General features: G+C 44.4%; 2 protein-coding genes across 4 annotated transcripts in view; both read right to left on the bottom strand.

Annotated features, from left to right (window-relative positions):
- The window catches only part of Gnal (G protein subunit alpha L), a 147,208-nt gene that overhangs the window by 11,674 nt on the left and 109,836 nt on the right, over positions 1-25,698 (bottom strand). For all 3 annotated transcript variants that reach the window (XM_021150731.2, XM_029471864.1, XM_021150733.2), the window contains 4 exons: positions 5,004-5,058; positions 3,845-3,918; positions 2,965-3,023; positions 2,485-2,605 (listed from right to left, as the gene is read on the bottom strand). In XM_021150731.2, coding sequence (XP_021006390.1) covers positions 2,485-2,605; positions 2,965-3,023; positions 3,845-3,918; positions 5,004-5,058 — 309 coding nt within the window. The remainder of the gene's footprint in view (positions 1-2,484; positions 2,606-2,964; positions 3,024-3,844; positions 3,919-5,003; positions 5,059-25,698) is intronic.
- On the bottom strand, positions 8,448-10,878 carry Chmp1b (charged multivesicular body protein 1B). The gene has a single exon (XM_021150738.1). It carries the CDS (start codon positions 10,739-10,741, stop codon positions 10,142-10,144), a length of 600 nt encoding a protein of 199 aa, XP_021006397.1. The 5' UTR covers positions 10,742-10,878; the 3' UTR covers positions 8,448-10,141.

The raw sequence follows: 25,698 nt of genomic DNA, 5'->3' as shown, positions 1-25,698 counted from the left end.
TTGTAGACCAGGCTGGCCTCGAACTCAGAAATCCGCCTGCCTCTGCCTCCCGAGTGCTGGGATTAAAGGCGTGCGCCACCACGCCCGGTTTAGAACTTTTAATCTTTTTTCCATATTGCCATAACGTGCATGCTTGCTGTGTATGTTCATGGATAACCACTCCAAGGCTGCTTCTGCATACCTGGCACTTCCTGGCTTTATTCCTTTCCCATTAATTCTGATACCATAGGGAGGATGGCAGTTGAATACTTGAAAGATATTTATTCAACAATACAAACCTTAAAGTTTTATAAGAATACTTATTTAATGTGTGTGCACATTTTGTCTGCATGTATGATAGTGTACCATGACCTGGTGCCAGCAGAGGCCAGAAGAGGACGTCAGGTCCTCTGGGGTGGAGTTACAATGATTGGAATCATTGCTAGTCACCATGTAGGTCCAGGGAATCTTCCAGAGTCCTCTGGAAGAGCAGCTAGTGCTCTTCAGTACAGAGCCATCTCATACAAATATCATTCAAGGTCAACTTTTATTTTCCTTACTCTTTAGTGTTTTCCCCTTAATAATTTATGAGAATCTTGTTTTTAGATGCATGAATCTGCAGTAGAGTGTGTGTTGAACATTCCTTTCTGACATAATAACTTCTGCCCCCTTGAGAGTCTCGGAATATCAAATATAATGGCTTTGAGAGTCCATCTAGTTGTCAGTGAATATTCCAAATTGGGTTCTTCTTTTTAATAATTTATTTTATTATTTTAATGGGTGTTTTGCCTATATGTATGTCTACGCATCACATGTGTGCCTGGTACCCTTGGATTTCTTGGAACTACAGTTGCAGATGGTTATGAGCTGCCTGCCATGTGGATGGTGAGATTGAACCTGCATCCTCTGGAAGAACATCTAGTGCACTTAACCTCTGAGTCAACTCTCCATCCTCCACCCCAAATTGGGTTCTTAAAACAAACCAACAAACCAACCAGGCATGGTGGCACGTTTCTGAAATCCAAGTAACTCAGGAGGCTGAGGCTAGAGGACCGAGAGGTTAGAGCCAGCCTGGGTAATCTCTCCGTCAAAACAGCAAACAAAACTGATTTTCAATTCCAGATATAACCTGAGAATTTTAGAACAGATTGAAACCATCCTAACCAAGCACCTGTAAGAGCTCCGTCAGCGAATACTCCCCATGGTAAGTGTGTCTATCAGATAGGATGAATGACTTATTGATGATTAGGATTCGTGATGGTTTGAATATGCTCAGCCCAGGGAGGGCTATTAGGAGACTATTAGCCCAGCACTATTAGGAGGTGTGGCCCAGTTGGAGTAGGTGTGTCTCTGTGGATGTGGGCTATAAGACCCTCATCCTAGCTGCCTGGAAGTCAGTATTCTGCTAGCAGTCTTCAGATGAAGATGTAGAACTCTCAGGTCCTCCTGCACCATGCCTGTCTGGACGCTGCCGTGATCCCACCTTGATGATAATGGACTGATCCTCTGAACCTGTAAGCCAGGCCCAATTAAATGCTGTCTTTATAAGAGTTGCCTTGAGAGGGTGGAGAGATGACTCAGTGGTTAAGAGTACTGTCTGCTCTTCTGAAGGTCCTGAGTTCAAATCCTAGCACTCACATGGTGGCTCACCACCATCCGTAATGAGATCTGATGCCCTCTTCTGGTGTGTCTGAAGACAGCTACAGTGTACAATAATAAATACATCTTTGGGCTGGAGAGAGCAGGGCGGAGTGAGCAGAGGTCCTGAATTCAATTCCCAACAACCACATGATGGCTCACAACTTTCTGTACAGATACAGTGTATTCATATACATAAAATAAATAATTAAAAAAAAGAGTTGCCTTGGTCATGGTGTCTGTTCACAGCAGTAAAACCCTAATTAAGACAGGATTTATAAGTGTGTTTTTGTGTGTGTATGTGTGTGTGTACATGCGTGTGAGGGAATCCGTGGAAGCCAGAGGCTGATGTCCAGATATTTTCCCAATGCATACTTTATTTAGTTTTGAGACAGGGTCTCTTCCTCGAACTGTTTGCCATTTTGGCTAGGGTGGTTGACCAGAGAGCCCCAGAAATCTGCTTGTCTCTGCCTCCCTGATTTTGGGTTATGGGTGCTCATGGGCATGTTCAGTGGGTTTTTTGTTGTTGTTGTTGTTGTTTTGGTTTTGTTTTTTGTTTTGTTTTGTTTTGGGGTGCTGGGGATCCAAATTTGAGTCCTCATGCTTGCATAAGCATACAATTTACTCAGTGAACTGTCTCCTCTGCTTCACATTTTTATTTACAATGTCTAGTTATGTAGCCCAGGCTGGCCTTGAACTCAGCTTCCTTTGATTTAGCCTTCCTAAGGTTTCAGGTGTGCGCTGATGTACTTGGCTAAAGTGGGTACTTTTAACAACAACATTAGCAACAGCAACATCGGTAGTCTCCAGGAGATATTTTTAACTCAAGGTGTATGATCTAGTGTTGAGTCTGAATTTATTCATTACCTGTTATTCCAGATGCTTTCAAACAGGTCCAGTGATTCCCGCAGTCTGTTGGTGTTGTTATCTTCCCGGATCACCATGTTGTAGCTACTACAGGCCGCCACGTAAATGATTGCAGTGACATCTGCAGTGGGGGAAAGAGGGAAAGGGAATCATTTAGACAGACAGTGTCAGTTGTTCTGAGGTTATGACTGCTCAGGTCCCAGACACTGTCATTTGGGGATTGCATTTAGAATGTCTCAGATACAGGCTGTATGCCTAGCTGGGCATTGCTGCATTTGACTGGGGGGTGGGGTGGGGTGTCTACCCAAAAAGATAACAGGAAATGTGGGATGCTTACATTCGCTATGAGATTCATGCTTAAGGAGAACATGGTTATTTATAACTCTTATTTACACATAGTTGGATTAGAGCTTGTCTGATTAAAACATGGCTAGACACAGGGGTGGGGGCCAGCGAGTGGCCACAGAGCATGCAAATCACCATTAAAACACTGGATCCATTTTCTTCTCTCATCTCTCTGGCCTCCAACATCAAACATGCTATGGAAGAGAAACAGAGAGACACACTAGTTGTTATCCAGGGAAACTGAGGCCAAGGGCACACGATTTCATGTTTCTCCTTTATTGTCAGCTGCTCAGGATGCACACTTCCTGTGTCTCAGCCCTCGGTCGTGAGCTACAACTCACGCTGCCTCTCCCAGCTTCTGCTTGTCCTCTTTAACTCTTGCGTTGTGGTTGTAGGAATCAAAAGTATGGCAGAAAAACAGCTGAGATGGTGTCTAAAGATAATAGGTGCCTAATAGATGCGGTGCTTTCTAGTTTATACCACATCTTGTACCTAATGCATGCTAGGTCTGTGTTGGGGCAGATCCTTCTGATCACTTGTCTCAGCTTCAGAAGATTATTGGCCCTGGGGGAAGTGGGAGGGGCTTCCTCCTGACCCAGCCCTCTCAGCAACTGGCGTTTCTGTCAAGTTGAGGCAGGAAGTCTTTATCGCCTTGCCTCAGGCAGGTGACACTGCTCTCTCTCTTTCCCTGAGGCTCTCCATTTGTTTGGCTCAAGTGCCGGTGCACAGTTTATTCATGGGTTTCTCTCTGTTCTTGAAGCTCACCAGGTGGTCCCCGGCCTTTCTCCTCACGCCCTCCAGTCCACGCCCCCTTTCCTGGACCCATGTCTCCCAGGGTGTGAGTTTCCCAGTGCCCTTGCTGGAGTCCAGCTTCACACAGCCTGCCCCTGGATCTCAATCCCAAGGCGTTGCGGCTCCCATTCTGCCCAGAGGCTGACACCAGGCTGGGCTGCCCACCCCCGATCGCTGCCAAGTACCACTCTCTTACGTACCACTCTCTTAGCACTGTACTCACTGAAAGTTCACTTTGTCCACTTGGAATCGCGTCTCAAAGATTCCTGATGTCAGCACTCTGCATCTGAGCAGGTCCTGGGGCAAGAGGAGAGAAGTAAGGTAGGCTTGGGGGCATACGCGTGGAGACTGAGAAATGACAATGTTTATCGTGAAAAAGAAAAAGAGTAATTAAACATAGACTCTGGAAGATGAGCGATGACTGTGCTGTTTTACAACTGTATCATCACCCCTACATAGGTCACTTTTGAGGATCTCTTAATGCTAGAGAGACTAGGTTACACTGTAGGATATGTTTTTATTAGCATGCATTAACTATACAGTATGCTATGTGCATACATGTATAGAACTTATTCTGTGCACATTCCTCTGTGACTCTTTCCCTCCTACCAATGCCATTTTCCCCTTCCAAATTGTCCCTTGTAGTTTCACGGTGAACATGGCTGAAGGGTTATTTACAGGAGTAGAGAAAACTGTCTCTACCTGAAATCACTGACTTCCTCAGAAACCTCAGGATCCTCACACTGAAGGACTGCTTTGAGATCTTTGAGGCCACCACAGGGACAAAGACCCCAAAGAGGAAAGAGAAACTTTCATCTCCAGCGTACATGGAGGAGAGAGGGCCTCTAGGTATTTTAAGGCTTAGGCCTCCTGGATTGCTAATGTCTGATGTGAATTCGGAAGGCTAGTTTGAGTGAACACCTTCCTATCTTGGTTGTGGTCCACTAGCTCATTTTTCTCCTTGCGCTTTCTTTCCTTTCCCTTCCTTTCTCCTGCCTAGCTCAACCCAAGGGACACACTTGTGGCATACCTGGATATGTGCTATGGTACTTGGAGCTCAAGCCTAGGGTCAAAAGCAGAATGCACCCAGTGTACAAAACAGGGAACTGAAGGCCTGGCTTTCTCAGTGATGGTCCTTGGAAGCCTGGAAATCACATACTCCTAGCTCGTATGGGATCTTCCTTCCATGCCAGCAAGGACCAGAGTGGGCTTCACTGCACAAGATGGGGAGTGAGGGCTCAGAACTTGGTGGTAGGACCAACAGGAGGGGCAGCATGGCTAGGTGCAAGCAGCAGTGATCATGAGTATGCCCCACCCCCATCTTCTAAGTTGTCATTGAATGCTCGTGGCAGCCTATCTCAGAAGCTCTTCTTTCACTGTACCTGGTCTGTGGGTGTGTAGTCAACCAGACTGACGCTGTCAATCCTTTCCAGGAAGCTGCAAGGGAAGCCAATACAAGGTCAGAAGCTGCAAGGGAAGCCAACACAAGGTCAGACTTGTTCTCTGGTCACGTGATCCCAGGGCCAGGGCTACATTAATGGGACATTTGCAAAGTGAGGACAGGCCTAGGTGCTGATACATATCTGTCCCAAGGAGAGGCCAACACCTGCATTCCGTGTGACTTTGCTGGTCTGCCCTTTCACCTGTTTTCCTTTCCCCTCCCTCTTCCCCAGTCCTGGAAGGTTTGTTAGCTGGTGGCTGCTTTCAAACTTAGAGGGGGAAATGGCTAGACATTTCCAAGGCCAAATGTTAGAAAAAGGAGCTGTAATGTTACTACGAAACAGAAAGCAACAAGGTTCCCTGTAAGAACCCAAAAAAGTATGTGAGTAAAAGTCTTGAGTGTTTGTGAGTTTGACTGTACATTTATTTATGCTTGCCTGTGTGTGTGAGAATATGAGTGTATGAATGAGGGGATGTCCATGTGAGTAATGGTGTGAGGGTGTGGTAGGATGAGTGTGTTGCAAGTGTGAAGGAGTATCTGCAGAGTTCATCAGTACACATTTAGTGGCAACTCTCAGTGTAAGTCAGTTCAAGGGCAGGAAGACCAGACCTGGGTAGGGCGTGGCAGGTGAATCAGCATGGCTGCCATTTTTCAAGCATCTTTCTGGCTCCTAGGTAGGAAGCTACCTCCTCCTCCTCTCAGAGGTCAGAGCCTGTTTCAGACAACACCCTTTGTCTCCACCAGGCCTGGCTTTCCAGGCCCTGGGAGGGACCCAGAGTGCAGGTCTTTGTTTTGGGGACTCTGGAGTCCCCAACACTTAGTGTAGTGTCCAGTCTTCAGGAAACATCTGTGGAAGGGACACATTCACTTCTCCTTCAACTGAGAGGGGCAATGAGCAGGGCCCTGACAAGAAGGGCTGGAAGGAGCTAAAGATGAAATATGAAGCTGAAGGCTAGAGTCAGAGTCAGCTGAGGAAGCAACCAATTTAAAACAGGGTGCACACAGGGTGGAGGCAGGTGGGTGAATATAATATACTTGGATGATAATTAGTGCAAGTAGAAAGGGTGAGAGATGGCTGACAGAGAGTACATATGAGGTTCTCGAGGGATGCAATTCAACAGTGCCTTCCAGAGGAAGTGGTGGGAGGGAAGTGGTAGGAACCTTCCTGAAGCCTGTTCAGCTTGTGAGACTGAGATGCCAAGGAGAGAGGCAAAGGAGGTAAAGACGCCTCCATTTTCCCCACTCTCCTTCCAAGGCAGTTTCCAAAATTCTGTCCAGTTCTGACCCTTGGCCTAGTTCTAAGCAACCTGCAGAAGTACTTCATCAAGTTGGGGCTTGCAACTAATGGGCCAGAGATTTTTAGAAAGTTTTTTCTCCAGAATTGTAACATTCTCCTTTATTGAGATGTGACAGAAGCAGCAGAAAGCCCTGGGTGGGACATGTAAGATTGTCCCTTTGTAGTTCAGAATGCTATAGAGAGCTGCAAAACCAGAAAAAACTTCAACCATAAAAAAACAAACAAACAAACAAACAAACCCCAAACAAACCAATAAACTGTGTTGTTGTATACTAAGGGAGAATGAGCCTGGTGCTGTAGGTTTTTAATCTGTTACTAGGGGGGCGGTGGTAAAGAAATTCCAAGTTCAAGGTTTGCCTGATTTTACAAAGTGGGTTAAAGACCAGCTTGGAAAATTAGCGAGATTCTGTCTCAAAATAAATATCGAGGGGAAAAAAGACTGGGGATATAGCTTAGGGGTATATAGCTCATGTCCTGCTCAGGAAGGCTGGGTCAAAACTCCAGTCTATAAAACAAGCAACGCCTCCCCTCCCCACCCAACCCTTGGCTTTGCTATTTTTCAGTATTTCCTGGTATAGCAGAAGGTGTGTATGCTTGCAGCAGTGTTTTAAACTAGAGTAACTCAAAAGTCTGTGGCTATGAAGATGCTCAAGAAGTGGGTATATGCTGGGACCAGGATAGTCAAATGAGACTGCTGGACCCAAGGAAAAGCTCCTTGTCATCGATCCACATTTTAAATAACTTCTTTGTGGAAAGAAAAGAGAGAGAGCTGTAACTGTCAAGGGAAGTAAAAATTTTCCTCTGAATCACACTTACCTGTGAGACATAAAAGTACTGCTGAATAAAAATATCCATGTAGTCAGAGAGTACCAGGACTCTGGCCTGAGCTCGTTCGCTCGCTGTACTGGCCTTACCTGTTTGCCTGTGGTCATCAGGGAACACTTGAGTACTCCACACCACCGTGCAAGGCATGAGTCTCTGAGACATTGCCAGCAGCCTACTGTATGACTAGATTCTGTCTGGTTCTGCTCCCTGTGAGCCTGACAATGTAACTGCAGAAAATGAACTCGGGGGAACTGGCCAGACAGCTTACTAGACTATGCAGTGGAAGGAAGGAAGGAGAGGAAAGAAGAGCAATAAGTCCATTCACCAGTTTGCTTAATGTCCCTTGCTTTGTAGGTCTTGCTGGGAGTTTTAAGCTTTGTTTTAACAACAAACACCCTGGGAGAATGTTGTTATGTATTGCAGGGAAATCCTTCACTAATGATTACATATAGTCTGGGTTAAGAAGGTCACTAGAGCCGGGCGTGGTGGCGCACGCCTTTAATCCCAGCACTTGGGAGGCAGAGGCAGGCGGATTTCTGAGTTCGAGGCCANGGTCTACAAAGTGAGCTCCAGGACAGCCAGGGCTACACAGAGAAACCCTGTCTCGAAAAACCAAAAAAAAAAAAAAAAAAAAAAAGAAGGTCACTAGACCTTATTAACTCACATGTGTTCCCTCGCCTCTGTGCGGCCAAATCAAAGGCCATTAGGAAGAACAGTTTTGGTTAGAATATTCTCTGATAACACACAACTGGGCCCTGCACTAAAATTAGTATAAGAAAGTTGAGTTTGCCCATCAGTCTGTTTTTTTTCCTCTCACTAATCCTAAAACTCAGTTTAAAAAAAAAATTGTGTCCAAGGAGAAACATTCAGATTAACAACACCAAGGCTCCCAGGGATACAGAAGAAAATGCCATGCTACCCAGATAAGAGTCCAGGACTGAGGACAACTTTTGAACCAAGTCTACTTCTGAGTTCTTCTTTCTCAAATATCTTAAGAGTCACCCTCCCCATGCCTTTTGTGGTGCTGGGAATCTAGACCAGGGTCTCATGGATGCAGCTTTCATTCTCTGTTTCTATGCTGAAACCCACACTTACATGCAATAATAGCCATTTAAAAATATGTTTACCCAGCTTTCACGATTTAAAATTCAAAATTGCGTCTGTTCCTAACAATCCACGGGCCTGTAGTGCTTTTGAAAAGAATGTTTATGACTCATATAAATGTATATCCATATAGTATGAAATGAACACATTTTAAGAAGGTTTAAGCATATATAGCATTCTTTAATCTCATAAAATATAATCTGGTGGAAATGCTTGCAGTACAAAATCTACTGAGAAGTCAATACTGAGTTATTTTTTTAAAGCTGTACTTAACCAAGGTTTTCCAGGATAGAGGATTAAGACATATGCTGCATTCATCATACACCCGAGTTAGCGTAACTGTGTATATGAGAAGTCACATATCTGCTAAAGGACCTTTGAGAGAGGACACTGGGCAGTTAGAAGTGTCCCACAGAGCAGACTTAAGAAAAAGCTATGTGTATATATGTGTGCAAATGTGCTCACCCCCACACACTCCTTAACTCCGAGAGTCAGTACTCATCTCTGTACGATTACACTTTGTTCATTAAACACTCGTTCACCTGGGAAACCATACAATTCACATAATAATGAATTTTTCAGAGTTTTCCAGAGGCTCTATCTTGTTTGAAACATTGGAATTCTCTTAATGGAAAAACAAAACAAAAATCAGGAAAAGAGGAAATTAAATAAAACAAACTTTGTAAGTATTTAACTTAGATTAATATATGTGCCAAGCAAACACAAGCTGTTCTCTGTGTTTTGAGGACAGAAGAAAGTGGGAGTTGCTTTGTTTTACATCAGAGGCTATAAAGGAAGGCAGCTACTTTCAGCCTCTCTTTCCTTAATCCCAGTTCACTGCTTTGTTCTAGACTTCTAGCTGGCTAAATGTACAGTTAAGTTCTGTATATCTATAGCATTAAGTTATGCTTTTTGAGATTTTAAAAGCGTTGTTGCTTTAGGACAAAATAATACATACAAATAGAACTTAAAAATGCTGTTCTAATTTTATTTATATCATTTGTTATTAAATAAAAACAAAACCTGTAATTATACTGTCCCCGAACCAAATCAGCAGTTCTTTGGCAATGTTTGGCACGTAATAGGACTGTTGTGTTGACGAACATTATTTTGATCAGAACTCTATTAAGGGTTGACTTTCATTAGAAAACAACTAGAGATTTTCTTAATTAGAAATTATCTTAAGCTTAAGAACTCTTGGTAAATAGAATATAAACAAAATATTTAATTTTTCCCGATAATAAATGAAGTTACTTGGCATATTTTCCCAGTTACACAAACTTCATTATTACACGAACTAACAGAATGTAAAGAGTATTTTGCAATAATCTTCTAAGATAACTTTAGTATAAGTTATGAGAATAAATTAAATCAATTGCAGTCGTTCTTTGAAGGCAAAAACAAAGAAAACCAAATGATATACAGAAAGAGTATTTCCCACCGAAGTTGAACAAAGTGTTTACATACTTGTTAGTACCCATTCCTTCTCCTTTCATTTTTATGCACCGCTTGTCAGTCTCTGTACCATCAACCACACTAAAAATAACTTCAATCTGATAATTCTAAGTAAAAACGGAATACATGAGGGCTAGAGTTCGGCCGATTTTTTCCCTAGATTTATGTAGAGCAAATGAACCAGTTCTGTTACAAGGCAGCTATAAAAATACACATCATCATAAGCTAGAAAGAGCTTTAAAATCCAGTTAGAAGTGGAGAAAAACTGGAATTTCTCAGCGTTATCTGGTGAGGCCTGGAGGTTCTTGGAAGACCGTTCGGCATTCTGGCACAATTCTGGGACATCTCTCTAAAACACAGAGAGCATGTCAAAGGGAAATCTCGGACTGGTTCGGCCGTCAGACTTGATCCCGAAGGCGGGCCAGTCTCTGGGACAGTTCATCTTGCTCAGCCGAAGCCACGCTCGTTCCCACGGAACCGGTCTGGCCCTGAGGCAGCTCCATGTTGAGATCGAGGCCCGCCTCATCTGCCATTTCCTGGAGCAGCATATCCACCTGGTTCTGGGGAGTGGTCAGCGTCGTCGTGCTGCTCATTGTGTCTTCCATTTGCTGCGTCTGGACGTCCAGAGTCTCGAACTGGTGTTCGAATTTGTCCATCAAAGCGGAGATCTTCTCCAGATTCATACTTTTCAACGTCGCGTCCATCGACTTAACCACACCCGCCATGGACTTGGTCACTTTGCCCATCGTCACTGCAGTCTGGACTCGGGCCGCCACCGCATCCACTCGTGCACTCATTCTCAAGAAGTTCACCCCTTGATTCTTCTGGCGGATGGCATTTTCGGCGTGTATCCTCGCAACTTCCATGTTGCCCTTCTGAATGGCCTTTTTAATTTTGGCCTTTTCGGCCTTTTCTTCCTTGTCGCATTTTTTGGAACTCCGGTTCAGTTCTTTGGCCGCGAATTTCAGGTTGAACAGATGCTTCTCCATGTTGGACATCGTCGTGCGGCTTCGGTGGGGTGGGCGCGGGCGAGGCAGCAGGGACACCGGCGCAAGGAGGTCCGCACCCGGCCGGCGCTCCTTTGTTTTGGTCTCACTTCCTGTATCTACGGCGTGCGGCGCAAACGGTGACGTCAAATTCTGCGCCGGGGCGAATGGATGGGAGGGCGGTGCCGGAGGGCGGTGCCCGCGTGACGGACAGCGCCGGGCCCCGCCCACCTAGGCGCGGGCGTCTCAACTAACCTGCCACTGGCTTTTGAGCTCTCCCGCTTAGTTTCTAAAGCTGCTAAGCTAGGAGCGAATCCACAAAACCAGTGCCCACAGGCACTTTTTGTTTGCGAGTGTAGCTACGGAAGAAGACGGAATGTGTCCAGACTTGCATGTAAAAAATATCCAGGCTCCAGACTTGGCTAGTTAGGGGTGTTTGGGAGCTGCGCCAAATGCTGCAAAGTAGTTAGTACCCCTTTCCCCATCCTAGCTTTCTTTATGCATAAGGCTAACCTCCGCTTTCTTAGGTAACCCAAGTCCATTCCCAAAGACAAAAGCTGTCCAGGATCTGCGTCTCGGTCTTTGCTTGCAATCTGTGCAGGAGTTCAGATGCCTCCTTCCTGATCTAACTCCTTGCCCAGGCTGGTTGCTCAGTTTACAGGAGAGCTGGCTGGCAGTTGCCATCCCAAACCCTCCTGTTTCTGAGCGACAAAAAGAAAGACCCATCTTTTGCTGGTACGGATTTATCTTTCTAGTGTTTTATAAATATCCACGCTCACGCTGAATTCTGACAGGTTAGCTGCCATTTTAGATGATGCAGGAGCGAATGGCGAGGTGCAGAGACCCACACGCTGGCACCCATCAAGCCTGTCACTGCCTGTTAGGTGCTTTAAAAAGAAATGTAGGCTTTCCATGGCAGCAATATGCGCTGTAGCTTTCCTTTACAAACATTCTTCCCACGCGGCACTAACAAGAGAGCAGAAGGCCCACTGCCCTCATGAGTTAGTAGAAGAGACTGAGTAAGTGAGCGAATTCTGTTTAGAGGTTATTTTAGTCCAGGGCCCTGCATCACTCACGGGTTAGCTTGTCAATCAGTTAAAGTGCCCCGTGCTACAGGCATTTCCTTAGAACAAAGCTTATTTGTATCATTGTTGTCTGAGACAGGGTACAGCAGGCTATCCTCTATAGGGCAGATTTTGTTCCTGTGCCCATCAAACCAGACTGCATAATGGAAATTGTTTTTTGTTTTTTTGTTTTTTGTTTTTTTTTGTTTTTTCGAGACAGGGTTTCTCTGTGTAGCCCTGGCTGTCCTGGCACTCACTTTGTAGATCAGGCTGGCCTCGAACTCAGAAATCCGCCTGCCTCTGCCTCCCTAGTGCTGGGATTAAAGGCGTGCGCCACCACAGACTCCTGTCACCTGATCAAAGTAGAGCTGGGGCGGGGACAGGCAAGGGACTCCTTCCTCATGTTTGCACCTACTGAGGTGTCCCCCTCCCCCCCCCCCTTGAGCCTTCCAAGTGCCCCTCCTGTGGTGCAGCTGAATTCTGTAAGGTTGCCGTAGCACAGGACAGAAGCCTGGTTCACATCTGTTATGACATTAACTACCGGATCCTAGGGAGAGTTACTCTGCTGTCCCATGATGCAAGTGGGTGCAGGCAGTGTGTCTAAGAAAGTGTTATGGACCGGGAGTGTGGCTGAGGAGTTGGGGCATCATCCTACACCATAAACTTAGCACTCAGCTCCCATCTCCAGCAAAGCTCTTCCTCCAAGGGAAGCTTTCCTATAAATGTCATATATAAATGTATCAAAGTGAGAATAGAGGGTGTACTGAGCTTCTCCGCTCACCCCCAGCCTGCTAGCTCCTCCCCCATTAGGTCCCTGGCCTTTCTTGAAATTTACAAGTTCCTTGTTCAGGATCTTTGGCTCCTCCTCTTGTACTCTTTCTTTTTCTTTATCTTTTTCCATGGTTACGGTGATGGAGCCTAGGGCTTCGTGACTACTAGACAAACACTCTACACTGAGCTACGTCCTAGCCAATAGCTTTCTTCATAATAAATTCTAATTAGGTGAGATGGTTTGGCATACAATCATGGCAAACTCTGACAGGTGGAGCTAATGACTACCACTACTTATTAAATGCGTAATTGCTAGGCATTGCTCAGCACTTTCCATAAATAAACTCATGTTATCCTTACACGGGAGTAGGGAGACTCTATTAATAGCTCCAGTTTTCAGGCAAGGAAATCTAGGCATAGGGAGCTGGGTAACTCTGCAGAGACCATAGCTCTGGTTAAGGGTTGACATCAGATTCCCTGGATACCCCAGAAGCAGTAACAGATCAATCCAATGTAAATAACTTAGCAAGAACATCTTGGGGCTGAGGCTGTAGATCAGTTATAACAATGCTTGCCTACCATCCATAAAGTCCTAGCTTTGATCCCCAGCACCACAAAACAAAACAAAACAACCAGGTGGGGGTGGTGCCCACTTATAATGCCAACACCTGGAAGGCCAAGGCTAGAAGATACAAAGTTTCAGGCTAGCCTGAGCTGCTCAGTGAGACTCAGTCTCAAAATCCCAAACACAGGAGTAACAAAACAAATGGTCATTGCTTATCCTAGATATATAAATTGTCTGAGCAGTGCCCCATCCCCCAGAAGACTAAGGAGTGGAACCAACTGCAAGGATGATGTAGGGTGTGGAACAGGCACTAAAAGGTGCTGCACTCAGTGAACCACAGTTGGCCCACTTCCCAGTGTGGGTGGAGTCCAGGAAACACATACCCAGAGTTAGCAGCTTGGCACAGGAAGAGAAGGCCGACTCTGTCCTTGGCAGGTGCTCTCCTCTCCCTGAGTACCCTAGGTCCTGCTTCTTCTCTTCTATGGATCACTCCTAAACCAACATGAACTACAGCAAAAAACTCCTAGGCATACACTTGTGCAGCAAGTTTTTATTCTGTTGTGGAGACTGTCACACAGCTGGCTCCTTGGCAGTAGCTAGAGATAAGACCACTTGGCAACTCTTTCAGAGAGGCTCACCTCTGTCCTCATCCTTATTTATATACACCACTGCCCACTAGGTGTCAGAGTCAGAATCTCAGGAGTTATCTCTGAGGATGCTCTTATCTACGTCTGCATCTGCATCCAGCAATCCATTCTTTACATTCTGCTAGAAGGGGTGGTCTTCATGGTCTGTGTAGACTAACATGTGTCCTTTCCTGTATATCCATCTGGGCACATGGAGGGGGCATTTAAAATATAAATATAAAATATAATGCATGCCTTCTTATGAAGATTGGCAGAGCTGTGCTGGAAACTTTTAGTCTATGCCTGTCTTCCACAAATATTTACTGATTCCATGTTGCAGTTTGGGTTAGTGTAACGGAAATTCAATTGCTTGTCACTAATTGACATGTTGGTCCGTGTCTGGATGGCACAAATATTTATTGAGCTCCAGGCTAGACGAGCACCATAGGGGACAATGATAGTTGGCAAACCTGAGCAGTTCGTGATATCTTCTTAAGTACAATGTCTGATTTTCCCTAGAGTTTGTTTTCATGGAAGGGCGCAGGGGTGCTGGCCAAGCATTTCCAATGAACTTGGTGATGGAGGCAGAAGTGTGGCCATTTCTTTCTGGGAACCACCAGGAAGAGCTGAAGAAATGAATCTTAGGACCCAGCTAGTAATGGGGGTAGAGTTCAGCATAGTGTCGCTTAGCATTAGCAAAGTTCAGGAAAAAACAAAACAAAACAAAACAAGGCTCCCTCCCTCCCCCGCACCTACACCAATGTGCCAAAGCACCATTCACCAGGAAGTCACAGTACATGGAGAAAGTAGGTTTGCAAAAGTGATTAGGGCATTAAAAAAGAAGGAAGGAAAGAAAGAATTGAAAAGTAATTGAATTTCTGTTACATTAACCCAAACTGAAAAAATTTTCAGTTCATTTACGAGAACTGAAATGAGGAAATGGCATCAACAGTTTTTCATCGGCGTGGAAGATTTCTGTTCTGTTCTTTGTGTTAGCAGCCCAGGACTGTATCCATTACAGCTTCACTTCCCAGAAGCTCCCATCTGCTGGAAGACTTCCCAGGAGTCTGAGAAGTCAGTGCATACTTCTGGAGGGAAATGGGCATTTTCTCTTTATCTTCAAATTCTCCATGGGTGCTTAAGCCAACAGTGGAGTGACAGTATTTAATTTGAAAATAAAAAAATAGAAAAGAATAAAGTCTGTGACGAACATGCACAGGCTTCTCTTGTCTTTGTTCCACAGCAGCCCAGTGTAACCCCTCACAAAGCACTTATGCCACACGGACAGCACAAGTCATCTGGGGATGATTGAGTACACAGGAGGATGTATACATGTTCTGTGCGAACACTTCTGTCATTTTATGACTACATAAGGAACTTCAGTAGCCACAGAGTTTGATGTTTGTGGGACCCAGAACCAGCAGCCTGAGCATACAGAGGGAAAACCACATCTGTTCAGGTCACACCAGAGTGGGGAATGTTAACACCTTGTCGTCAATGTTAACTTCATACTAGTTGCTTAAGAGATCTGAAACATGATTAAATATGTTCAGCTGAGAACAATACAAAGTTACCTTTTTTGGCAAAATGATCTCTCAGGTCTTTTCTATCTTAGAAGATATATTTAGCCCCTGCTCACCCTTCTTACTAGAAAGTCACAACAAAGCAGTTTCTTCCTTAGCAGGTACTGCTTATGAGAGGCAGCCAGATTAGGGCTCTTACATTATTATTCCCAGAAATTATGCCAAGTACTAAGCTTTTATTAATATCAATTAGGAAGTGATACCAGGGCACCCATAGGAACAGCGGGGTCCATAAACAAATGAAAACTATGTTTAGATTCCCTGATATCATTTTACTATCATAATGGAATAATACTAATTTCTCAAATGTTAACCACAGATACGAGGGAGTCCAGTTATTATGTGATCAATGGGGTTTTCTATAATAAAGTTCTTTCTTTCTTTTTCCCCAATTTTTATTGGTTATTTTATTTATTTATATTTCAAATGTTATTCCCCTTCCCAGTTTCCCCTACACAAGCCCCCGTCCCCTCTTCCCTCCCCCTGCCTCTATAAGGGTGCTCCCCACTTGCCCACCCACTCCTGCCTCAGTGGCCTAGCATTCCCCTAGCCTGGGTTGCTGAGTCTTCACAGGACCATGGGGCTCCCCTCCCAGTGATGCCCAACAAGGCCATCCTCTGCTACATATCCACCTGGAGCCATGGGTCCCTCCATGTGTACTCTTTGGTTGGTGGTTTAGTTCCTGGGAGCTTTGGGAGGTCTGGCTGGTTGATATTGTTGTTCTTCCTATGGGGATGCAAACCCCTTCAGCTCCTACAGTCCTTGCCCTAACTTCCCTATTGGGGTCCCCGTGCTCAGTCCAATGTTTGGCTGTGTACGTCTGCACGAGGTTCCCAGGACCCAAGAGGGAGGACTTTAGCCAAAATACCCAACAAAGGGGAGATAGAACTTGTAGAGACCATATCCAGTGGATAGGCATGGCACCCTGTTGAGGGATGGGGCCACCTACCCACCTCAAAAATATTAGTCCAGAATTCTTCCTGTCAAAAGGAAATGCAGGGACAAAGAGTGGAGCAGAAATTGAAGGAAAGGCCATCCAGAGACTGCCTCACCTAGGGATCTATTCCATCTGCTGACACCAAACCCAGATGCTATTGCTGATGCCAAGAAGTGTTTACTAACAGGAACCAGGTATAGCTGTCCCCTGAGAGGCTCTGCCAGAGCCAGACCAATACAGATGCAGGCATACACAGCCAAGTTATTTCTTTCTAATAACTGGTACACATAGCAGTCTAGGGAACCCCTCTTTCAGACTGCTTTCTTCAGTGTGAAATTTTCAAAGAGCAGCTAGCTTCCTTACATTCTAAAATCTTTCCTAAATGCTCTAATTGCGTTACTGGAAGGAGGGAAAGTACTTACATAAGGGTATCATTACAGCTTTCCATTGTCCCCGAGGCAGTGAATACTTCTATTGTAAAGGAGGCCTTGTAGCCTAACCTCATTCTTTTTTCATTTTGTGGTACTAAGTAAGGGATTAGATCCTTCACTATTCATGCTAAGTTCAGTCCCTGCCATTTAGCTACACCTGCCCCTCCCCCCATAACCCAGAAGGCCTCATTCTTTTTAGTCCTGAATAGTATATCATTCTAAGGACCTAGAGTATGTTGTCTAATCATTCACCAGTTGATGAACACTGGGGTTGTTCTACTTTTGAAGGACTGTGAATGATGCTGTAAGCATACATTGTGCCTTTAACTAGGTTAGAGTTATTGGGACATTACTTTTGCATATATGGACACGGTGGACTAAGATTGTGTGTGTGTGTGTGGGGGGGAAGCCTACCTATGTTACAAATAGCCATTCAGTTTAAACTGTATAGACTGCCCGTGATGTGGTAGACCACATTTTGGGTGATTGGCGAAACAGCAGGGCAACACTAGTCGGACTCGATTTGCGTTAAAAGATGAGTTAAACTGGAGAACAACAAAATGGGAGGGAGATGGGAGAGGGGTTTAGGGAGAGTTGGATGGGTAGTGGGGAATAGATGGGACCATGACATGTTGTCTACATGTATGAAAATATCAAAGAATAAAAAATATTGTTACCCCTGCCCCCAGTAATTTCAAGTGAGGCATTAACACACCTAGGTGATAGTCTATCATCTGTGTGGAAAAGAACTTAGGGAACTTAGATATAGTCATCCATCTCTTCATTATGCAAAGGGGATGGAGAATCTGCACACCACAGCAGCTCCTGCTAACGAGAGGCGACTGTGCAACTGGATGGCGAGCGGTTATAAACCCTAGGGAGAGACGTTGTGAGGGATTCCTTGCCAGGGTCTTTTACAGATTTCAAGACATGCTTTCGTTGTGGAAGCTACATTTTGAATCTTCATTTTTGCCTTTTTGTGATTTCCTTTTTTTGTGTGTGTTGAATGGTGGCCTAGTTCTTTTCTATTGCTGTGATTAACACCTCTGGCCAAGAGCAACTTGGGGAGGGAAAGAACGGAACTTAGCATTATTTCATAGGATAGCTTCCAGCCCATCGTGAAGGAGGCCAGGCCAGGGACCTAAGGCAGGAAACCTGGAGGCAGTAACTCAAGCACAGACCTTGGAGGACTGCTAATTATTAGCTTGTGCCTCATGGCTCGCAGGACACATGTCTGCTCAGGGGTAACGGCATCCACAGTAAGCTGGACCTCCCATATCTATTCATCAGTCAAAAAAAAAAATGCCCCACAGATGTGCCTATAGGCCAGTGTGATGTGCCTATAGGCACAATGGATGTTCCCCCTTTGCGAATGATTCTAGGTTGCGTCAAACTGGCAGAAAGCTCACCATCACAGATGGATAGAAAGGATGGTAAAGTAAACAGGATTGTTGTGGGTCTCACAATGATTGGCCAGTGCAGAGTGAGGATTCCGTTAGTGTCCACTCAGTGGTCTGTTGCTTCCTTCGAAGGTCTTCATAGTTAGCATGATCACTGTGAAATTCCAGCAATGGAAAGCAAGTGGCAGAGAGCACTAGAAACTTGTGATCTGCTGGGAAGGGGCCTGAACCAAGGGCCCCATCCTGTCCTGTCATCTTGCCTTTTATACAAAGAGTGCATATCATATAGAGGGACAAATGAGAAGCCACTGGAGTTCTTCATGCAAAGGAGTCATTATTTCTAGGTCCTTTAAAACATTTTTTTACATAAAATCATGTGCAGTAACCCATCTTAAATATTTCTTTTCTGTGGGCTGGGGAGATGGCACAGAAGGTAAAAAGCCTTGCCGTGCAAATGTGAGGACTGAGTTTTGCTCTTTAGAACAGATAGAAAGCCTGACACCAGAGTGTGCACACCTAGGGATTGTACTCAGAGAAGGAGAAGGCTCGGAAGCTGTTGGGCTTACTAGCCTGGCATACACGGGGGGTGGGGGTGGGGGAGGCCTTGTCTCAAACAAGGTAGAAGGTACAAACTGACACCCAAGGCTTGTCCTCTGACACGTTCCCAGCAGGAACTAGGGAACATGTAAACATGCCCACACTTATGCATATAAATGTGAACACACTTCTACACATTGCACATAGACCCACACAAAGTTAAAAAAGTTAAGTAGTTAAAAAATTTTTTTTGTATACTATAAGGCAGATATTTCTAAACAATGATAGAAGAAATGACGGACTGGGGAGGTGGAGCTGAGAGCCTGCTGCTCAGGTTTCTATACATTTGTATTCTCTCCACCATGTTGTCGTCCCCCACAGCAAAAGAGAAAGGATGAAAGAAAGAAACAAACAAAAAACAACTGCCCATGAGCAGGTTCTAGTTCTGGTTTTTCAGATCTAGAAAATAAATCTGAAAGTAGATGTGTCTAACAATGAAATTGAAAAGAATAGTTAAGAATAATATGTTTATCCACTTTTGTGATAGTTATAATTTTACAATGGTATAGTGTAATATGCATCTTCTAAATCCTATTTTCTCTTATTTTAAAATTACCCACAAAAGACCAGTTTTTCAGTTGAAAGTACGTAAGTGCCAATGATTTCTAGATTATTCTAAAAGTTTAATATTCCCAGGGCTTAGCAGTGAGCCATACAGTGGAAGTCAGAATCAGAGATGGTAGATGGGTCCGGGGAAACTGCTGGCTGTTGAGGAAAAGACAGACCTGGGACTGTAGGACAAGAGTTTCCAGTTGCTTCACCCTGAGCATCCTTTCTCCTTTTTCTTTGGTATTCTAAGAGTCTTCCCCAGCTAATTGTTGAAATGGATGTGCTTCTAATGAGCTCCTATGTTGGTACAAAGCACAGGAGCCCACACTGGGTGGTGTTGAAAGTTACATTAAGTGAAGTCTGATTTTATAGAGATCTTCCAAAGACTCAATTTTCTCTCTCCTAAAATAGCTGTTTCCATGGTTACTTAATCACTTATTATGAGGCCTTAGAGGAAATGCATTTGGTGGGGATAATTCAGTAGACTGTGTTTAAATTTTCATAGCAGGAACTAGGGAACGTGGAATAAAATACAATCTCTGGTAATTCGCAGTTTCCTTGGTGTTAAAAAGACATTTGTACCGGAGTGGTGAGTTTCAAAGCCAGTGGGAATGCAGATTCCCGCTCTCCCCAGCCCCAGCTATGCATGCATCATTTCTGGAAGCGGTAGTTCCTGCTCAAGGGACATAAAAGTGGCTGCAGACTTAGATGAGTGAGTTCCAGTAACTGGCTAGCGGGGCACATTTGAGGTGGCCCAGGCTGGACCCTATCTCTTTATTCTATCTGGAATTTGCTCTGCAAAGGGAAAGGCAGAGGAAATGAAAATAAGAAGAAATAAACTCGAGAGTAGCCAATGTACCTATTATCCCAAAGAGAAAGCACCTGCTTGGGGGTGGGGGTGGGGTGGGGTGGGGTGGGGGGTGGGGAGGTTCCCCAAAGTGCGGCTGATTCAACACCAGCTCTAAGACAGGTTTGGAGAAATCCTACCTCTTCTAGAAGCAGCCTGAGGAAATTTCGACTCTTTGAGTGTCAAACAGCATAAAGCAGATCTTAGCAGCCTCTAAGTATTTCCCTTACCAGTGTGGTGCACTTCAGGGGTACCTCCCTCTGTTCACGTATCAGCTTCCAGGGTGCTTCTGGGGCACACTTTGCTGACTGGCTGAGTATGACGACACAGACCTTGCACACACATGTGCACGACTCTACTATGTCATTATGAACCACTGACGCATGGAGGGCTGAAGGAGGAGGCTGCAATCTGCTGTCACCAAGTCTCCATGACAACTGCCCTGCACACAGCCAGCCCCGATTACTATATATACCTGGTACTTTTTAAAAACATAGTTTAAAAAATATTTTAATTATTATTATTATTATTTTTAAATCTCATGGCACTGGTGTTTCGTAGGCATGTCTGTGTGACGGTGTCAGATTTTGGAGTTACAGATAGTTGTGAGCTGCCACGTGGAAGAGCAGTCAGAGATCTTAACCACTGAGCCATCTCTTCAGCCCCCCCAACATTTTTGTCTGTCTTGCATTCCTCCATCCTCTTGTCATCTTTCTTTTAGAGATGTATATGTATATATGTAATTATGTAATATACATACATATATACATATAATATATATACATACATGTATATATACATACACCCCCATATATATATATATATATATATATATATATATATATATATATATATATAGTAATATAGTATGATGTCACCGCTTTGAAGTATAGAATTCAGTGGCTTTAGTATATTCACAAGGCTGTATGGCCAGCACACTAGCCAACTGAAGAACGTTCATCCTGATGGGTAATCATCACTGCCAACTTGACTGTATTCAGAATCACCTAGGAGATTGGTGAGCCACACTTCTGGGTATTTCTAGAGAGAATTAACCCTTTTAGGGTGATGACCCACCCTAAAAGTAGGTAGCACTAACAACCCACAGCCTGAGGTCTTTGCAGAACAGAATGGACAAAGGAGGAAGTCAATCAATAGAAAACTGGCATTACTCTCTCTGCTCCTCACCTGATGTGAGGTTGAGTGTGCTGCTCCACTATGCCCTGCTGGCCATGATGACTGAACACCTTGAAACCATGAGCCAAAAGAAATCCTTTTTTTCTCTAAGTTGTTTCTGTCAGGGGTTTTATCATAGCAATACAAAAGCATCCCCTGTCTACATCATCCTGAGAGAGTCCACTTACCCTGAGGAGTCTCCCCTCAGCCCCAGTACCACCCGCCTTTACGGATTTGTCATTCATGGGCATTCTATACACATGGATCATTTATTTGTGACCCTTTGGGTTTGGCTTCCATCACTTAGCTTGGTGTCTGTCAGGTGTGCCCATTTCCTACCCATGCATTAGTATTGCCTTTCTCTCCTCTTGCTGAACATGTTTCATGGCAAAGACATTGCACATCTGTCTGTTGATGGGCATTTGGGTTGATTCTGATTTTGGTTATTATGGGTAAGGTTGCGATGAACACTCGTTTGTATAGATGTATGATTGTACTTCTCTTGGGCATATATTTAAGAGTGAATAGCCGGGAACTATAGACCAAGCCTTTCATGAACTGGTAGATTCTCATGATATCACTTTCCTCTCCGGTACTGGAAATTAAACATGGGGCTTCCCTCATTCATGCTAGGCAACTACCAAACTAAAGCCAGAGTCCTTATTACAGTTTTGTTTTGAGGTAGGCTTTCATCAAGTTGACTAAGCTGTCTTCAGGCTCATTCTATAGCCCTGAAAAAGGCCTTGGACTTGCTATCTTCTTGCCTCTACCTCCCAAGAGGCTGGGATTGTAAGCTGGCACCACTAGGCTTGGCTTCTTAGGTCTCAGTGGGCCACTCAGTCTCCTAAATCCCTAACAGAATTTCAGTATCACTAAGGATCTTTTCTCTATTCTCTAGATGGTTCTGAGAATTATGCATAGAAAGATGACTTTTAAGTAAGCATCGGAGTTCAGAGTGTAGAACTGCCGAGTGGCATAGCTCTGTGACTCAGAGTCACCCAAGCCATTAGTCAGATCTTTTCCTAGCAATTTAGATGAGAGGGAAAAGAAAAGAAAAGAAACTACGTCAAGATCCTGGGGATTGACAAGAGTAAGCTGCAGTGTGTGAGAACTAGGGTGTGGTATGAACTTGTGAAGGAGTCAAGGGTCAGTTGTCTCCAATCAGAGGCGCATTGAACTGAAGGCTCTTGCTTCGTTAATTCAGTTACAATCTTATGTTGCCTAGGAAACTTCAGTATTCTGTGGACTGAGTGTATGATGGTGGTCTCTAAGACTGTATGGAGTGGAATGAGTCTGTTTCCCAGTCTCCACAGCTGTTGGAACACGGCACGGTGCATTTCCCAGCATTTGTAGTGATGCTGGTCTGAGCCACACCCTTGGCTGCCGGCCAGATAAAAGAACAGCACATGAGTCCTATGCAGCCCATTAGCCTTGATAAGGCAAGGGAGTGACTGTGTTATCAGTGCAGTATTTCCCATACTAGACTTTCTACTGTGAGTTCAGAGTAGGTTCCCCCTACTTGTGGAAAAAAAAGAGTGGATTGTAAACTAGTGCGCTGTGTTTGACAGCAGCTGCCTCACCGTTCAGTGTTTACCTTGTCTCTTTTAAAAAATAAAATAATGTTTTGTTTGTATGTATATGAATCTCTTTGTATGTGTATGCCGTGTATGTGTGGGTGCTTGCTGAGGCCAACAGAGGGCATTGGATTCCCTGGTTCTGTAGTTAAAGGTGGTTGTGAGGAACTGTACCCCTGTTCTCTAGAAGAACAGGGAGTTTTCCTAACCTCTGAGCCATCTTCCAGTCCTTACTTTATCTCTTGATTGCATCACATCTCTTTTGTGCTTGACTTAATCTTGAGTTGTTTTATTCACCAAAGTCCTAGGAACAGTAGGCTGGTGAACACTTATATATGTCTCTATCTATCTCCCTGCTATCCAGGTCTGCATAAGCATGTATGTTCTGCGATGTTTGTGTAGTAATGGAACTGTCTAATGACACATGTTTCAGCACATGTCCGTGTCACCAGCAATATTTAACTCTGTTACATACAAGACCGATGAAGACTACTTTCCCACAGTGATGCCCAACTGAGACATGGGTGTATGAATAGGAACAGGACTCATTCCCTGGAGAAGGTCAAAGCCTCATGAGTGGACAAACAGCACAACACCATGGTCACATCCCACTGCCAATGTGATGCATGTATGTGCTTTCTTTTATGAAGCAACAGTAATGGGAGATGGTCAGAGGTTACATTTTTCTAACGTTTACTTAGCACTTAAAACACTCTAGATTCTCTATTCCCTCAGTTCCAGAACCTGACAAAGGTATTGAACCAACACGATCCTCACATGTTAAGATAAAGAACATGGTACAGGGGGAGTTATGAGGAGTCGGGTTCTCAAGTCTCCAAGGTGGCTGCTTCCTGTGACTGGGCCAGGTTTGAGGATAAGAAAGTTGGGCTTTACTCCTAACAAGCCTGAAAGGGAGTCTCTGTCTGAGGCCAAGGAGCCTTGTTCATGAGGGATATTCTATTCAGGGTTCTCTGAGGTATTCAAGGACAGAAGTGAAGGAAATCATAAATCTCTTCTTATGGTTGCATGTTACTGGAAACCATGATTCTGGATGCCTCAGTCTACCTCTTTGGGCCTCAGGGTATCAGTCACATGCTAGCATGAATGATACTTACCAAGAGTTCAACTATATGGGAGTCACTATTCTGAAGGCTTTGGGTGTCTAACTTATTTGTCTTATCACAGCTCCAGGGAACTTAGGTGTCACTGCTTCCCCCCCCCACCCCCCCCACTGAAATACTTTGTCTCAAGTCTCATGCAGCCGGTGGTGGCAGAGATATTACATATCCTGATTCTTGGTCTGCCCACAGTCCAACTGTGTCACTTAAAAAAAAAAAAAAGAAAACCAAAACGATTCATTTTTGCACAATGTGCTTGAAACTAAACCGTTAGCTTCCCATTCCACTGATACAAGGGTAAGGTTTCCACTTTTGTTATTTAAGAAATTAAATTCCCCCCGGGCGTGGTGGCGCACACCTTTAATCCCAGCACTCGGGAGGCAGAGGCAGGCGGATTTCTGAGTTCAAGGCCAGCCTGGTCTACAAAGTGAGTGCCAGGACAGCCAGGGCTACACAGAGAAACCCTGTCTCGAAAAACCAACCAACCAACCAACCAACCAACCAACCAACCAATCAAACAAACAAACAAAAAGAAATTAAATTCCTCAAGTGACGACAAGTGTCTACAAGGACACTGACACAGGTTAACAAAGCACACACTGCATGCTAACTTCCCGTGCAAACATATGTGAATTTCATTGTGATCATGAGCTACGCTAGAGATCCCAGTTGCTGGCAATTTCTGCTTTAGCATGTAGGTTAATAAAAGTTATACAACACAGGCAGACCTCAGACTCACGAGCTTCCTGCCTCAACTATGTAATAAGCATAAAGATTACCACATGCTTTAAGAGTCAGGCCTTGGTCATGATTCTGAAAATAATTATTTTATTCTTCTTATACAACAACAGCTTTATTGTGAGTTTGACCTTCACAGAGAAAATTCCAGTGCACTTAGAATTAACTTATTAAACGATGACACTATAGAGTTATGCTATTCCAAACCCTAGAATGCATTTAAACAGGTAACTGATGTCATCATTGGTCGTGGTATGAATAGCAGTATAGTTGAAACTGGGCCCCAGGCTAGCATGTATCGCTTGCTTCTGGATCTCAAGGGATAAAGGGGGTCTTAACACAGGGATTGTTAATGTGCAGTTTTTACTTTGCAAGGGAATCAACCAATGTTCTATTACTTGAGAACCACCACTGAAGGAACTCACACCACACTCATTTATCCCGAAAAGCCTCAGAGAAGACAGGTTAAGCCTTTTCACAAAGCAAACTACCTGGATTCTATGGGTGGGATCCAACACTGGCCTGTACTTGATCTCAGACAATATAAGAACATCATTTTCCTGGAACACAAATTCATCCCACAGGAAACAGCAAGATAACAAAAGTCACTGTTGAAGCTCTGTACCCTAGTTACAGGGCAGTTGTATGACCAGGAGTATGTGGTCCACTCTCACTTCTGGGTTATAATCAATCTGTTTTCCTTTTCACTATCAGCCAATCACAGAACACACTGAAGTTACTGCTGGTTCAAATCTGGAACCACTCCAAAACAGCAGAAAAAGGAGTAAGAACCTGCCTGAGACCAATGTAAGCTTCATTCTGCTGAATTCCAAAATGTATCAGGGAAACAATAGGGAACAGACTTTTAAAATTTTAATTAGATGTGTGTGCCAAGGAGGTCAGCAGAGGGCACCAGATCCCCTGGAGCTGGAGTTACAGTGGTTGTGAGCTCAGTGCTGGGAACTGAACTCAGGTCCTCTGGAAAAGCATCCA

Source organism: Mus caroli, chromosome 18 (assembly GCF_900094665.2).
Source record: "Mus caroli chromosome 18, CAROLI_EIJ_v1.1, whole genome shotgun sequence".
In the NCBI taxonomy this organism is placed as follows: domain Eukaryota; kingdom Metazoa; phylum Chordata; class Mammalia; order Rodentia; family Muridae; genus Mus; species Mus caroli.
The sequence above is the reverse complement of the archived record's forward strand: the minus strand, read 5'-3'. Positions and strand labels throughout refer to the sequence as shown.

Excerpts from the sequence above, each read along its gene's own strand:
- Chmp1b (XM_021150738.1), bottom strand. The coding sequence starts at position 10,741 with ATGTCCAACATGGAGAAGCATCTGTTCAACCTGAAATTCGCGGCCAAA.